The sequence below is a fragment of the Conger conger genome, chromosome 13 (assembly GCF_963514075.1).
Source record: "Conger conger chromosome 13, fConCon1.1, whole genome shotgun sequence".
Lineage (NCBI taxonomy): Eukaryota > Metazoa > Chordata > Actinopteri > Anguilliformes > Congridae > Conger > Conger conger.
Window position 1 is genome coordinate 23,029,368 of NC_083772.1, and position 14,682 is coordinate 23,044,049.

At 40.0% G+C, this 14,682-nt stretch overlaps 2 protein-coding genes across 2 annotated transcripts; both read left to right on the forward strand.

Moving 5' to 3' along the window:
* The first annotated feature begins 5,005 nt into the window (after nt 1-5,005).
* On the forward strand, nt 5,006-5,935 carry LOC133107442 (olfactory receptor 4S1-like). The gene has a single exon (XM_061216430.1). It carries the CDS (start codon nt 5,006-5,008, stop codon nt 5,933-5,935), a length of 930 nt encoding a protein of 309 aa, XP_061072414.1.
* A 2,606-nt stretch (nt 5,936-8,541) lies between these two features.
* Nucleotides 8,542-9,477, forward strand: LOC133107443 (olfactory receptor 4S1-like). The gene has a single exon (XM_061216431.1). The coding sequence runs from the start codon at nt 8,542-8,544 to the stop codon at nt 9,475-9,477; it is 936 nt and encodes a 311-aa protein (XP_061072415.1).
* Nucleotides 9,478-14,682: the final 5,205 nt, after the last annotated feature.

The following is a 14,682-nucleotide window of genomic DNA, read 5'->3' on the forward strand; positions in this document are numbered from 1 at the left end:
CCGAATAATTTGTGTGAGGATCACTGTAAAAGATTCAATTCGGCTGCAATTAAAAGCCTGGGAAAGCATCACAAAAAAAAAACAGTTTGGTGACGTCAATGGGTCTCAGGCTTGATGCAGTTATTGCCGGCAAGGGATATGTTACCAAATGTTTTATTTACTTTAATTGACTTAAATTCTCTGTTCCAATACTTTAGCTCACCTAGAAATTGGGTGGTCTGATACCAAAGGTGCAATGTTCTAAGCAGTTTAACATATGTAGTACCAGGAAATAAAAGCTGAAATTCTGAACTGTTGTCTCGCGTCCATCTTTTTATCTCAACCCAAAATTACATTACATTGCATTACATTAATGGCATTTGGCAGACGCTCTTATCCAGAGCGCCGTACAACAAAGTGCATACCCATAACCAGGGATAAGTGCGCTGAAAGACCCTAGAGGGAAGTACAATTTCAACTGCTACCTGTACAACAAAGATAAGGACCAGGGCCTATTTGAATATTTTAAATATATATTTTTTAAACAAACAAATAAACAAACAACAAAGCAAAAGTGACCATGTTAAATGTATTCAGCATATTGCAAAAATAAAGGAATTGGCCTTGCTGTTCCAATACTTTTGGAGGGGACTGTATCTATGTCAGGGGTTGGGAGCAGCTCAAGCTGACTCCCTCCATCCAACAATCAGGAACCCATCCACCACAAGGAAGCTAGAACAAGACAGGTAAAAGGCAATGATCTTTATTGTAATTTCATAAAAGACTAACAGAACGCCACAATCTTGCACCAACCCCACCCCTCTCCGACTTCCCCACTGCTCCTACAACACCAAACCCCCTCCCGTACCCAGAGCCCGGCGCAGGTAGAGCGCAAACCCGTCACACCACACATAAAAAAAGAAAATCACTGCAGGACTCCCCGGTGATTTTATAACACTCTAGTGTTTCCCACTCAGGCCCCCCCTGCTACCTAGCCCAGCCCCAGGAGGGGGGAAACCCCACTTGAATTGGAAGTCAACTAACATGGGCGGGGTCTCACACACACTCACACCTTTCACTCGCACGCACAACACCAACAAAATAAAAAAATTTTTTTAAGGAGGGGATCTAGTTGGCCCCCACCGTCGTACTGGGCCTCTACATCCCAAAACAAAAAACCAAAAAAAGAAAACTCAAACCCCAAAAAAATGTCTCCCGCTGTCCAATATAGTTTCTGGGCAGCTGAGCTGCACCCCAGACCACTCTGCCATACTCTGCACATTGAGTCTGCTGCATTGTCTGCCCTCAGAGTCCTCGCTGTGCCACCGATGGGAAGTGAGCCGGCACTGGCTCCGGTACTGGTCCGTCCGTTGTGGTGCAGCCGTGTGTGGTGCAGAGACTCACAGTTCCCTACGCCCTCGTCAGGGCGTGTGTAGTCTCCCCACGCTGCATTGCTTCTTACAAAAGTTGCGCAGTCGTTGCCACGGCACCGGTCCGGCTGCGCACACCACCGCTCCTCTAGAAATGCCCAGTGTTGGTCTCACTCAGCCAGGCGCTGCTTACTAGCGGTATCTCCCGGGTAGCGTCCTAAACTAAAATTCCATTCACGGAACACAACATTCAACCCCCAGCGTCTCTCCTGATCTGCCCTTTACCTGCCCTTTACCTGCCAATTCCCGCAGCTGGCAAGAGCCCACACCCCGATCCACCTGTGCACTTGGGTTACAATTAGCCAACTTCCCCAGCGAATCTGGCCCAGCTGTCAGGTTACCTCCTGACATATACTCTCAGTGCGCACTTCATGTGGCAACTAAATGCATAAAGGTATGCAGACATAGTCAAAAAGTATGCAGACATAGCCAGCTGTCTTCTGGCTGTTTTCCATCATCCTCCAAGAGGGCCCACATCATCCCGCTGCTAAAAAAGCCTACTCTGGATCCCTCCATCATCCAGAAGTACCGCCCAGTATCTCTTCCTCCCTTTCTATCTAAAACCATAGAACGAGCCGCTTCTAGTCAACTTTCTTCTTTCTTTTCTAACAACAACCAGCTAGACCCCCATCAGTCTGGCTTCAGATCTGGCCACTCGACAGAGACTGCGCTCGTCTCTGTCAGTGAATCACTCCATGCCGCACAAGCAGCCTCCCTCTCCTCTGTCCTCATTCTTCTAGATCTCTCTGCTGCCTTCGACACTGTGGATCACTCCATCCTCCTGTCCTCCCTGTCAGCAACGGGGATCTGTGGCACAGCCCTGGATTGGATTGAGTCCTACCTCTCTGGTTGCTCCTTCCAGGTTGCCTGGGCTGGTACGGTATCAAAACCTTGGCCCCTCGCCACAGGAGTTCCCCAGGGCTCAGTCCTAGGCCCGCTTCTTTTTTCTCTTTACACTCGTTCCCTTGGCCCTGTTATCACTGCACATGGTCTATCCTACCACTGCTATGCGGACGATACCCAATTCTTCATCTCATTCCCGCCATCTGATACACAGGTTTCAGCCCTATCTCTGCTTGCCTGACTGACATCCAGAGCTGGATGGACAACCACCATCTAAAGCTCAACCATGGTAAGACTGAAATGATATTCATCCCTGCTAGTACTTCTCCCCATCTGGATCTCTCCATTTCCCTCGGGGATACCACACTTACGCCATCACCCTGTGCAAGGAACCTCGGTGTGGTGATGGACAGCAGACTGTCCCTCTCCGAGAACATTGCTGTGGTGACCCAGTCATGCAGGTTCTTCCTATACAACATACTGGGAATCCACCCATTTCTCACCCCCTACTCGACCCAGCTCCTGGTCCAAGTGATGGTTTTGTCCCGCCTGGACTACTGCAATTCCCTCTTGGCTGGCCTCCCAGTGTCCGCCATCAGACCCCTCCAACTTATCCAGAATTCAGCAGCTCGTCTGGTCTTCAACCTTCCCAAATACTCACATGTCACCCCCTTGCTTACTTCCCTCCACTGGCTGCATGTCATGGCTCGCATCAAATTCAAAACATTGGTGCTAGCCTTCCAAGCAGTTAAGGGGTCTTCCCCAGCTTACCTACAAAAAATCATCAGACCCTACACCCCTGCCTGACCTCTTCGTTCAGCCTCCACATGCCGCTTGGCACCTCCCCCTCTCCAAACCTCCACCTCACGCTCATGACTACTGTCTGTTCTGGCTCCATGGTGGTGGAACGAACTCCCCGTTGAGGTCAGAACTGTAGAATCTCTCCCCGCCTTCAAGTGCAAACTGAAGATGCACCTCTTCAAGCAGCACCTCTCCCCATCCCTCCCTACCTCCCTGTGAACCTTAATTGTTTTGGTATTTTTAGTTGGCTAGGTAAGCAGTATTTGGATAGTTAAGTTTGGTCACTTTTGCTTTGTTTGTTTATGTGTTGATAAAAAAAAAAAATACTAATAATAATAATAAAAAAAATAGGCCCTGGTCCTTATCTTTGTTGTACGGGTAGCAATTGAAATTGTACTTCCCTCTAGGGTCATTCAGCGCACTTACCCCTGGTTATGGGTATGCACTTTGTTGTACGTCGCTCTGGATAAGAGCATCTGCCAAATGCCAATAATGTAATGTAATGTAAAGTAATATTTTTAGTTTTTTCCCACCATTCTCTGCAAACTCGAGAGACTGTTGTACATGAAAATCCCAGAAGATCAGCAGTTTTTGAGATACTCAACCCATCCTGTCTGGCATTAACAATCTTTCCACAGTCAAAGTCACTTAGATCGCATTTCTTTCCCATCCTTATATTTGGTCTGAAAAACAATGGAAGCTCTTGACCATGTCTCCATGCTTTTATGCATTTAGTTACTGCCACATGATTGGCTGATTAATTATTTGCATTAACAAGCTGGTGTACAGGTGTAATGTGCCCAGTGAGTGTATATGAAGGTCAATGTGATGGATTTATATGAATACAGACTTGAGCTATACCAGAGGACCAGGAATTGACATTGCCAGGAATCTTGCAAAATCCAGTGGTTTCTGGAGGAATTGCAGTTTATGAATCTTCTGATGCCAAAATGCTCATTTCCCCATTGAAGTCTATTCTAGAATATGAATTTACACTGGTGAAATTATTGTTATGCCGGGGGGAACAGAGGAACCAGAAGCAGACGGGGGGTGCAGAAAAATGGCGATTTAATATCAAAAGGGGCAGACAGAGCAGAGTCGAAAAACATGCCAGGGTCGCAGGGGGGCTGGAGCCTATCCCAGCATACATTGGGCGAAAGGCAGGAATACACCCTGGAGGGGTCACCAGTCCATCACAGGGCACACACACCATTCACTCACACACTCATACCTACGGGCAATTTAGACTCTCCAATCAGCCTAACATGCATGTCTTTGGACTGTGGGAGGAAACCCACGCAGACACTGGGAGAACATGCAAACTCCGCACAGAGAGGCCCCGGCCGACAGGGATTCGAACCCAGGACCTCCTTGCTGTGAGGCAGCAGTGCTACCCACTGCACCATCCGTGCCGCCAGACATGAACATGAAAAATAATAAATGACAAGAATGATGATAATAAACAATGATAAACTAACACACAGAACACAGGAACATAACAATTATACTTAAATGTACTTCTTTTTTGTCTCATTGTCTCATTGTCATATTCACATGAGCAAATTCAGCAGATTCAGCTCAGACGCTGATTAGCTGGCAAGTCTCAAGGGCCTTTTAACACAATACATATATAAAGCCTGTTATTGTGGGTACAGACATTAAATCTTTCTGCTTTCTCGTGTAAACTTAGAAACATTTTCGAAATATGAAGGATTTATGCTAAATTTGAACACTTTTCAACCTTCTTTTCATATTAAAATAATGCCAAGAGTTGTAAACAAGGAATATCACAGCGAGATGTCTACAAGTATTTCCACAAACAAGCAGTCTCAATATTTCTTATCTTCATACCTTTCCTATTTGCTGTAAAGGAGAAATTATCGCCGGAAAAGCTGCAGAAAAACAATTCAGAATCTCACCGGCATTTTAAACACACCTGTTATAAACCTACCATGGACAATTCAACTAAAACAGTATTTGTTCTACAAGGATTGAATGAGACGGTGTCAAACAAACACACATACTTCGTTGTCACTCTTCTCGTTTACCTTTTTACTATTCTAGTGAACCTGACTTTGATCGTGACAATTATTTTGGAGAAAACTCTCCATGAGCCGATGTTTCTTTTTCTGTGTAGTTTGTGTGTAAATGGGATATTTGGTGCCTTTACATTGTATCCAAAAACATTGGTGGACCTTTCATCTGACTTCAGTGTTACTTCGTATGAAGCCTGTCTGAGTCAAATTCTTGCATTATACATCTACGCCAGCTGCGAATTTAATACGTTAGCAATAATGGCTTATGACAGGTATATCGCGATATGCAAGCCGCTCAATTACCACTCCATCATCACCCCTCAGAAAGTGATGAAATTGGTGCTTTTAACCTGGCTTTTATCCCTCTGCGAATCCAGCGGTGCGATGGCCCTTTTAGCCAGACTACCTCTCTGTGGATTCAGCATCGATAAGATTTACTGCACAGGCTGGGCAGTGGCAAAGCTGTCGTGTGTTGATACCACTATCAACAACATATACGGGTCTGCTCTCTCGGTTTTTCACATTTTACAGGTGGTACTGATTTTTATTTCCTATGTTAATATTGTGAAAGCATCTATGCGATCACAAGAAGATCGGAAGAAGTTCATGCAAACCTGCTTGCCACATTTAATCTCATTAACCAACTGCACAGTCGCAGTCGTATTTGACCTCATGTACGCTCGCTATGGTTCTAGCACTCGTCTGCAGGCTCTCCGTAACTTCATGTCCTTGGAGTATCTTGTTGTTCCCCCGATCCTAAACCCCCTCATCTACGGTCTGAAAATGAACCAGATCCGCCGGAGAATCTTCAGAATTTGGAGGCAGAAAACAGATGTTCTGAAGTGAACATCGTTTTTATCTTCCTGTCCAGGCTCGAAATTAATTTTTATTTTATTTTTTTATCGGTGCTTGATTGAACTTTACATGTGTATAATTGATATAGTGATGTATGAATTATCAGTTAAATTGTCTCTTTTTCTACCTTGTCTTCAGTAAGTTTTTTTTTTCTTGTGATGTGATTTTATTTGAAAACCCTGGCACTGTATACAATTTTTACTTTCAAATGATCACATTTTACAATACGAATGAATTGCCATTAACTACTTGTTCGCATAAATTAATGAACGTACACATGCATTAATTAACCATTAAATTAACTACTCTTTAGTTAATGTGTTTGTTAACTACCGGCTAACTAACAAACAATGAGCACCATAATTCATTGGACAGCGACACTGATTTTCGTTCTGTATTCTAGCACTTTGATTTTGAAAGGATACAGTCACAATGAAGTGCAGACTGTCACCTTTAATTTGAAATTGTTTTCATCCATGTCAGATGAACCGTTTACAAATGACATCAGCTTTTGTATATGGTCCCCCCATTTTAAGGTATGACGAGTATTTATTGAATTGGCTTCACAGATATGGCCCGCGTTTCCCGATAACGGTGTCTCTTAGCGTTTTACGAAGACTCCAAAGGTATACCTTTCTAAAGTTGTTTACTTTTCTACTTGTGTTCCCCCAACTCTTAGTTAGGCGGTTGCTTAAGGTTAAGCTTCTACGTGCGACTTTACTTGGCCCATCGACTCGCTCTAAGATCGATTATTCACTCCATGCAGCGACTGCGTTATGAGAGAAAGTATGTTCATTATGAATAAAACACTGCGGAATACTAAAATTTTGCATTTATCACGACTGGTGGGAACATATTAATATAATTAAAAACGTACAAACTAAATTAACCAACCGTATATAATATAATTTTCGCCAAATTCGAATTCATTTAATGTTATACGGTTTGCGGCTACGCCACCTAGCAATAGGGGAGATGTGTGACACTTTTTGTATTTTAGCTGATTGCTAAGAGACCGCTTGCATAACAGTGACAATATGTTGCAGGGAATATCTTCAGTCTGTCTATCAGCTATTTATGATGTTGATTAAACTCGATCAGAAACGTGAAAGGTACATTTTGACTTAAGATAACTCGTTAATTGCAACAATGGACCCTACCCGTAGCGTTAAGAAAACTTTTGGAAACGCAGCCCAGGATTATACCTGTGGTCAAAATGGTTCAAGAATAGTAACCATTTTATTGTGGGTATGTTATTTTCAAGCTTTCTAGAAAAGGGGCGATACTAAACCGGTTAAAAAGAAGAGTGGTGTATGCATTATCAGTCAAAATGTCACTTTTGCTTATATTCTGTAAGATGGATATGTTTTTCTTGTGATGTGATTTTATTTGAAAACCCTGGCACTGTATACTTCCACATCTACAATGCGTGGGTATATGCTTTACGGACAGTAGCCTACACAATTGTAGCTTCGATTTTGGCACAATTGAACCGCTTATGGTTCCGTAACCCCTGTCCTGTGTCAGGTCTTCCAAGCGAAGATAATTGGTTAGGCACACATATTGAGCGCATGCATATTAAACACGTTTGAATTCAAAATCATTTGACGTACGAGAAAATACATAAATAAAAATACAAAATGAATGGAATACGTTTCGCCAGTAATTCTCCAAAAGATCAAAACCAAAGAAAGACATTTTGGTTTCTTGAGGAATATGGTCACATATTATAAAAAGAATGGATTTGCATTAACTAATGTAATTTTTCACATCAATAAACAGACAAATGCATTAATTAACGATGAAATAAACTTTTATTTTGTGAAAGTATTTGATGACTACAAACTAATATATTGATACAGAAATATTTATACATTAGCAAATCAGAGGATTAACTAACAATTAGTTAACCATTACACATATCATATAATGAAATATTAAGTGTTTGTAAACACGTTTATACAGTTGAAAGCATTTATAATCATGAAAAACTGGTTTCAGCAGTTGGTGTTTATGTTGCGGTTGATTGGTGTATGGTACTGATGTCGAATGAAAATATTTGAAGCTCAATGTCATGAATTTGCAGTATATGAAGCATCTGGTGTTAAATTTTCCCATTGAAGTCTATACTACAACATGAATTTCCCCTGGTGAAAGTACACGTATATGCGCTTCTTTTTTGTGTCTCATTATTGACTTGGGTCCGTTCAACTGATTCTGCGAGGAAGTGGATTAGCTGCCAAGTCTCAAAGGCCTTTTACACAATCCATATATAAAGCCTGATACGGTGGGCACAGACATTACATCCTTCTGCCTGTTGCTTTCTCATGTTCAGTCAGAAACGTATACGATATGAAGGTTTTATGTTCAATTTGGACACTTCTTTTCCGATTTCAACCAACCGCAATTCGCAGTTCATTCAAATGACAAGCATTGTAAACGAAGACAAGGAATAGAACGTCCTAACAAGCAGTCTGCTTATTGCTGATCTTCTGTACTTTCCCCTTTTGCGGTGCAGGCGAAATGATCACAGGAAAAGCTACAGAAAGAACAGCTCAGAATCTCACCGGCTTTTTATACACAACTGTTATAAAACTATGGACAATTCAACTGAAACACTGTTTTTTCTGCAAGGACTGAATGAGACGATGTCAACCAAACACGCATACTTTGCCGTCACTCTTCTCGCTTACCTTTTTACTATTCTAGTGAACCTGACTTTGATCGTGACAATTATTTTGGAGAAAACGCTCCAGGATCCCATGTTCATTTTTTTGTGTAGCTTGTGTGTAAATGGGATATTTGGGGCCTGTACATTGTATCCAAAAATATTGGTGGACCTTTTATCTGACTTCAGTGTTACTTCGTATGCAGCTTGTCTGAGTCAAATGCTTGCAGTATACACCTACGTCATCTGCGAAGTCAATACATTGGCGGTGATGGCTTACGACAGGTATATCGCGATATGCAAGCCGCTCAATTACCACTCCATCATCACCCCTCAGAAAGTGATGAAATTGGTGCTTATAACTTGGCTTTTATCCGCCTGTGAATCAGCTTTTGCGATGGGCCTGGTGGCCAGACTACCTCTCTGCGGATTCAGCATCGAGAAGATTTACTGCACAGTCTGGGCAGTGGTAAAGCTGTCATGTGCTGATGTTGATACCATTATCAACAACATATACGGGACTGCTTTCTCGGTTTTTCACTTTTTACAGATAATACTAATTTTGATTTCCTATGTTAATATCGTCAAAGCATCTATGCGATCACAGGAAGATCGGAATAAGTTCATGCAGACCTGTTTGCCACATTTAATATCATTGACAAATTTCACAGTCGCAGTCTTATTTGACCTCATGTACGCTCGCTATGGTTCTAGCACTCGTCTGCAGGCTCTCAGCAATTTCATGTCCCTGGAGTATCTAGTTATTCCGCCGATCCTAAACCCCCTCATCTACGGCCTGAAAATGAACCAGATCCGCCGGAGAATCTTTAGAATTTGTAACCAGAAAACAGATGTTCTGAAGTGAATATAGTTTTTCCCCTCCTGTCCAGGCTGAAATATTTTTTTTAAAATCTGTGCTTGATTTAAATTTACATTTGCATGACTCAATCAATCAAACTTTATTTGTATTACACTTTTCATGCACGTTCCTTGCAGGGAAAGTTCAAAATGTTTTCACTGCAAGGGACAAGGTAGATATAAACAATAAAACAATTACTAATAAAACAAATTCACAATTTGTTTATTAAAACTTTATTAAAAAATAAAGAATTGTAAAATAAATAAAAATGGATTAAATTAATGAATAAATAAGTTCACAATTAAAACCAGGGGGGAAAAAAAACAAACTGGTAGAACAATAAGAAAAAGAAATAAATGAAATGAAATAATAATAAAACAAGACCACCCTCTTTAAAAACCAGACTAAAACCGTATATTTTGAGCTTACGTTTAAAAGTGTCAAAAGTTTTGGTTGCCCTCCGATTCTCAGGGACGGTGTTCCAGCGGCGATGCGCATAACTGCTAAATGCTGCTTCGCCGAAGGTTTCTGTTCTACTTTTCGGGACCATTAAGAGGTTGCTCAGAGACTATCTCAGTGCCCTTCCTGGTTACTGTGCTGTACTGTAAAAGCATTTCAGACATGTAGCCTGGTGTAAAGCCATGCAGCTCTTTAAAAACTAGTAAAATAATTTTTAAATCAGTACGAAAACTAACTGGTAACCAGGGTATGTAATCGGTGTAATCGGTGTAATGTGCGCTCTCCTTCTGGTCCTTGTAACCACTTGGGCAGTTCTGAAATAGTTGGAATTGGTTTCTCGCTTTTTTGAGAAGGCCAGATAGGAGAGCATTGCTGTAGTCCAGTCTGGTTATAAAAGCTGCATTAGTTACTCTGTACTTATCAGAGAGAGAAAAGACAACACTCAAGTTATGTTCTTCAGGAAGCATTTTGTGACATTTCTGATATGAAAGTCAAAGTTCAGATCACATTCAAACATAACACCTACATTTTCCGCTGGGTGGCTGGGGGTAAGTCCCTTTATATGTCATTTTGCAGCCAATTTCTCTCTCTGGGCCTTTACTATACTTCTATAACTAGTACTTCTGTTTTATCCTTGTTGATTTTTAAAACGTTGTATGCCATCCATACATTAATATCTAAAATACAATTAACCCCTTAAGGGCGGGGCCAGGGTATTTTTTGTTTTTTTGCATTCATTCCTTTTTTAACAGCACAATTTTCAATCACTAGGTAACAGGATAAACCGTTTGCTAACGGTTTAATCTGTGTAACCGATATTAAGATGCCATTGTTTTAGCGACAATGGTACCTTCTTTTGTAACACGTGGGTGGCAAAACAAACGTGCCTTCTTTGCAATTTGGAAATCCACCTACTACAATAAATACAGTAAAGTGAGTGTCATTTTCATGACACAGGGCCAGGGAAACAAATGCAAAATAGTTTATAATTCTAAAAACGTACTAACTCAGAGAAACGTTGTTGTCTTTTGTCTACTTCGGATTTCTCTGTATGAATTATCATTGTTGTCCGTTTCTGTTGCATACTTCTACAAAAGTATGTGTACATAGAAATTATATTACCTACATTTTGTATAGGCACTCTGGAACACCGTGAGCTCATGTACGAGCTTCACTGACCAGTAACCATAATGCAGTTGCTAAGTATAGGTGTTCTCCCCATCCGTGTGCAAAACAAAAGTATAGCCAGCAAAGAACCGACAATGTGCATGTTATTGAAGTGATGACTGAAAAGCATTTTAGCTAATGACATTACACTTCCAACAGTGTATAGCTTGTTAGGCTTCCAGAAAACAACACGGCATAGAAAAAAACCATAGAATTTTCAATACAAGCTTTGGCAAAAACAGTTCTTGAGATTTTATGCCAGGAAAGGTTGACGTTTTACAACAAAAAAATTATTTTGTGATGCCTATGTCTAAATAGAGGACTTCCAAGGAATCTCTAGTCTGAGCCAATATTTCTGAGGAAGACTGTGAAAACACCTTATCAATACATTCTCAAAATACTATTATTCAGTAAGCTTATAGATAAGGAACCAGCCTATTTTTGAATAATGAATAGCATGTGGAATTAGAATTGTGGCATGTATTTAACTTGTTGATGGGTGTTGAGTAATTGACAAAAGCTTCAAACAATGGGCCATAATGAATATATTAGTATACAAGTGTTATTATTGTCATTATTGTTCTTCATTTTTATGATCTTCTCAACCTGTTGCTATCTGAGGAGAGTGCAAGGAGGGGGAGGTTGAGACAGAGAGATAGGGGGAGGGTGACAGTCAGGGGGATATAAAGTGTTTTATAGTTTAGTAAGCAAAATGCAGTATTTTACATCTCATAATATCATTTATTATCCATGTGTCGTTTTGGAGTCTCCAAATGTGACATAACTCGGAAAAAACAAAGCAGAATGCTCAGTTTTGGCAATATTGTCATTAAATCTGAAAGGTGGTTTGTGTTGTGGATGTGGCTCCACTGTGTTTCTAACCACATCAGCCACAGCCACAATAGTCTGTATCCATTTAAAAATAGAAAATATTTTCATTGATAATAAAAGCTTTCACTTTCATTGTGTTTGGGCTTCTGTAACTTTGCTTGAGTGATATTTAGAATAATTCTGACTCTTGGAAAACAAAGATCCATATGACATCCAAATGATTATATGGATGTAAATAGCTTCAAATTAAAGGTGTCAGTCTGCTCACGTCTGCACAGTTCCATTTAAAATCCAATGTGATGGAGCCCAGGGCCAAAAACAAAAAACTAAGATATTGTACCACCGCCAAAATACTTACAGACTGCACTGTATATCACTATTTATGTAACTGACATGTTGAGCTTCATGTCTATGATTGTGATGTATTTATTTTTATACAAGAGCTATCATATAGGATTTTTAAAAATACTTTATTTCAACTTGATAGGATCATAGGTCAAGACATTAAAATAAAAAGAGAACATTAAAATGACAAACCTCTTTTTCTGATAGTCGAGTGGAACATTTGAGTGTCATCAATTGGGTCCATAAGCAATGGCTTCCATGTTTGATGATACAGCTTTTTTGGCATCAGAACATGCACACTGAGTCCCAAAAGCTGAAAGTACTGTTCAAAATGTTTTGCTTTTTGGCAACCACTGCAGTTTGCGGAGGTAAGGAAAATTCCTGGTTGTTCAACGAAGCAAATTTGTTTACTCTCTATGGCCCCAGACAGACTGCAGACAGTGCATTGGATTCAGGGAAATTAAGTCCCTTAAAGATGTCAAGACACCGCTTTTCTCCTTAAAATAGACATATCAGCGCAGTTCTCTCGTGATATACTTTTCAAAAGAACCGAAAACAACACATGCTGATGGCTAGCACACAAGATAAATGCATTATTAATGAGAATACTGCAGCCTCAGTTATCTAAGTGCACCTAGCTGCCTTGCCGGCTAGCTTCGTAGCTAGCTTTAAACCGCTGGTTTAAATTAATACAAACAAACTGGGATATATGTCACAATAAATGCGATGATAAAGCTAGAGAGTGATTCATCATATAGTATTAAAATACAATTCCGAAATGAGAGAGCTTATATACAAATGTACGTTCGAAATTAAATATCGACCTTGGCTTACCTGTATTGATTCACTGGTGAAAAATGGCAGCAGTCTCGTATTATTTTGACACCACTCGTGGAGTCTTGTAAAGTCACGTGATTTGTAATGACGTTACGAATTTTGAGGGTATGCAAATTCATACCATAGTTCCAAATGGGTTGTGAGACCAGGTTGCAAATACAGATACGCTACAATTCATAAAACTACATTAAATAAAAGTTGCTCGCGAAGTAATAATATGTAGCTACACATAATCTGGTTGGCGGAGCTGAAACCGCCACCTTGCAGGCTTCACTGTTGAAAGGAAAGTGCCAAATGTGAAACCAATTTATTTTTACCTGTTGCATAGTGCCTGTTACTTGACAAAGAGTTTACAACAGCTAGGCTATATTGCCCGCCTTTAGTTTTCCACAGCTCGACAATTCACTGCTTACACGAAGTGACAGGTCGGTTCTCGGGAAAAGAGTCAAAGTCCAGGTTGGTGAATATGTTTTTATTTACAATTATATTCCGGTCCGGAAGAGTAATGCACAAGACAAAGTTTAACACATTGCTAAACATCTATTGGTCAATTCAATCTTTATCCATTTTTTACAGGAAGGGGGCTTGTTCTGTCGAAGTTGACACAATGCCAGTGGCTCCTCAAAAGGTCACCAGATGCTGGCTCGGCCCCCTCCCAACTTTCTTTACTTAATTCTTGTTCACATTAGCCAATACATACTTATCATTCATTAGTACAATAAACCATAATATAAATCTTTGTTAATATAAAACATTATTGTTGATACATTATTATTATTTGGTATATAGTACTGTGCAAGTCTTAGGCACCCTAGACTTTATAACATATATATATATATATATGTATGTATTGTGTTTCTGTGTTAGTATAAAATAAAACATTTTCCAAAATGAACACATTCATTTTCCGAAAGATTTTTATTTATTTATTTAATTAAAAAAATTACATATTACTGTAAGCAATTGATTACATAAAAACTTGATCAAGGCTGTGTGAGATCAGAAGCATGGAGCCAACCAAAGTCTGCAGAAGAACAGTACATAGTACATTTATTTTGGACCTTTCATTGTATTATTTTTGAAAGAATCTTATCTGTACAGAATGTTAAACAGGTGCTGTTGAAGTTTGATCAAAATGCCCTTATTGAAAATCAGGAATGATGAAGTTTGATTTAAATACTTTCAGAATCATGTGCAAAAATACCCTTTCCTAAATGTTACTATATATCTCTATACTATATTTCAAATGCTGTTTAGTACTACAATGATAAGCCATACTGTTTGAAGAATTATTATTAATCATGTTAAAATGAATAAGTCTTGAGCAATTAGAACTGTGTGTCTGTTAAAACACATTGAGCTGCAAAGTACAGTCTGTTTAATGAAAGTGCAGAGAACACTTAATCAGGTGTTTACAAACCATGGCATTGGATGCGGCCTGTTTTGACTCTGTGATGCAGAGATGTGGGTCTTTGCAAAGAGATGTTTTGAGTTAGTGATCACCAGCTCAATTTGCCTGCATCATTATATAGGCGAAAGGTTAAGACAGCTCAGCTTTCATAGAGTGACAGA

Excerpts from the sequence above, each read along its gene's own strand:
- LOC133107442 (XM_061216430.1), top strand. The coding sequence starts at position 5,006 with ATGGACAATTCAACTAAAACAGTATTTGTTCTACAAGGATTGAATGAG.
- LOC133107443 (XM_061216431.1), top strand. The coding sequence starts at position 8,542 with ATGGACAATTCAACTGAAACACTGTTTTTTCTGCAAGGACTGAATGAG.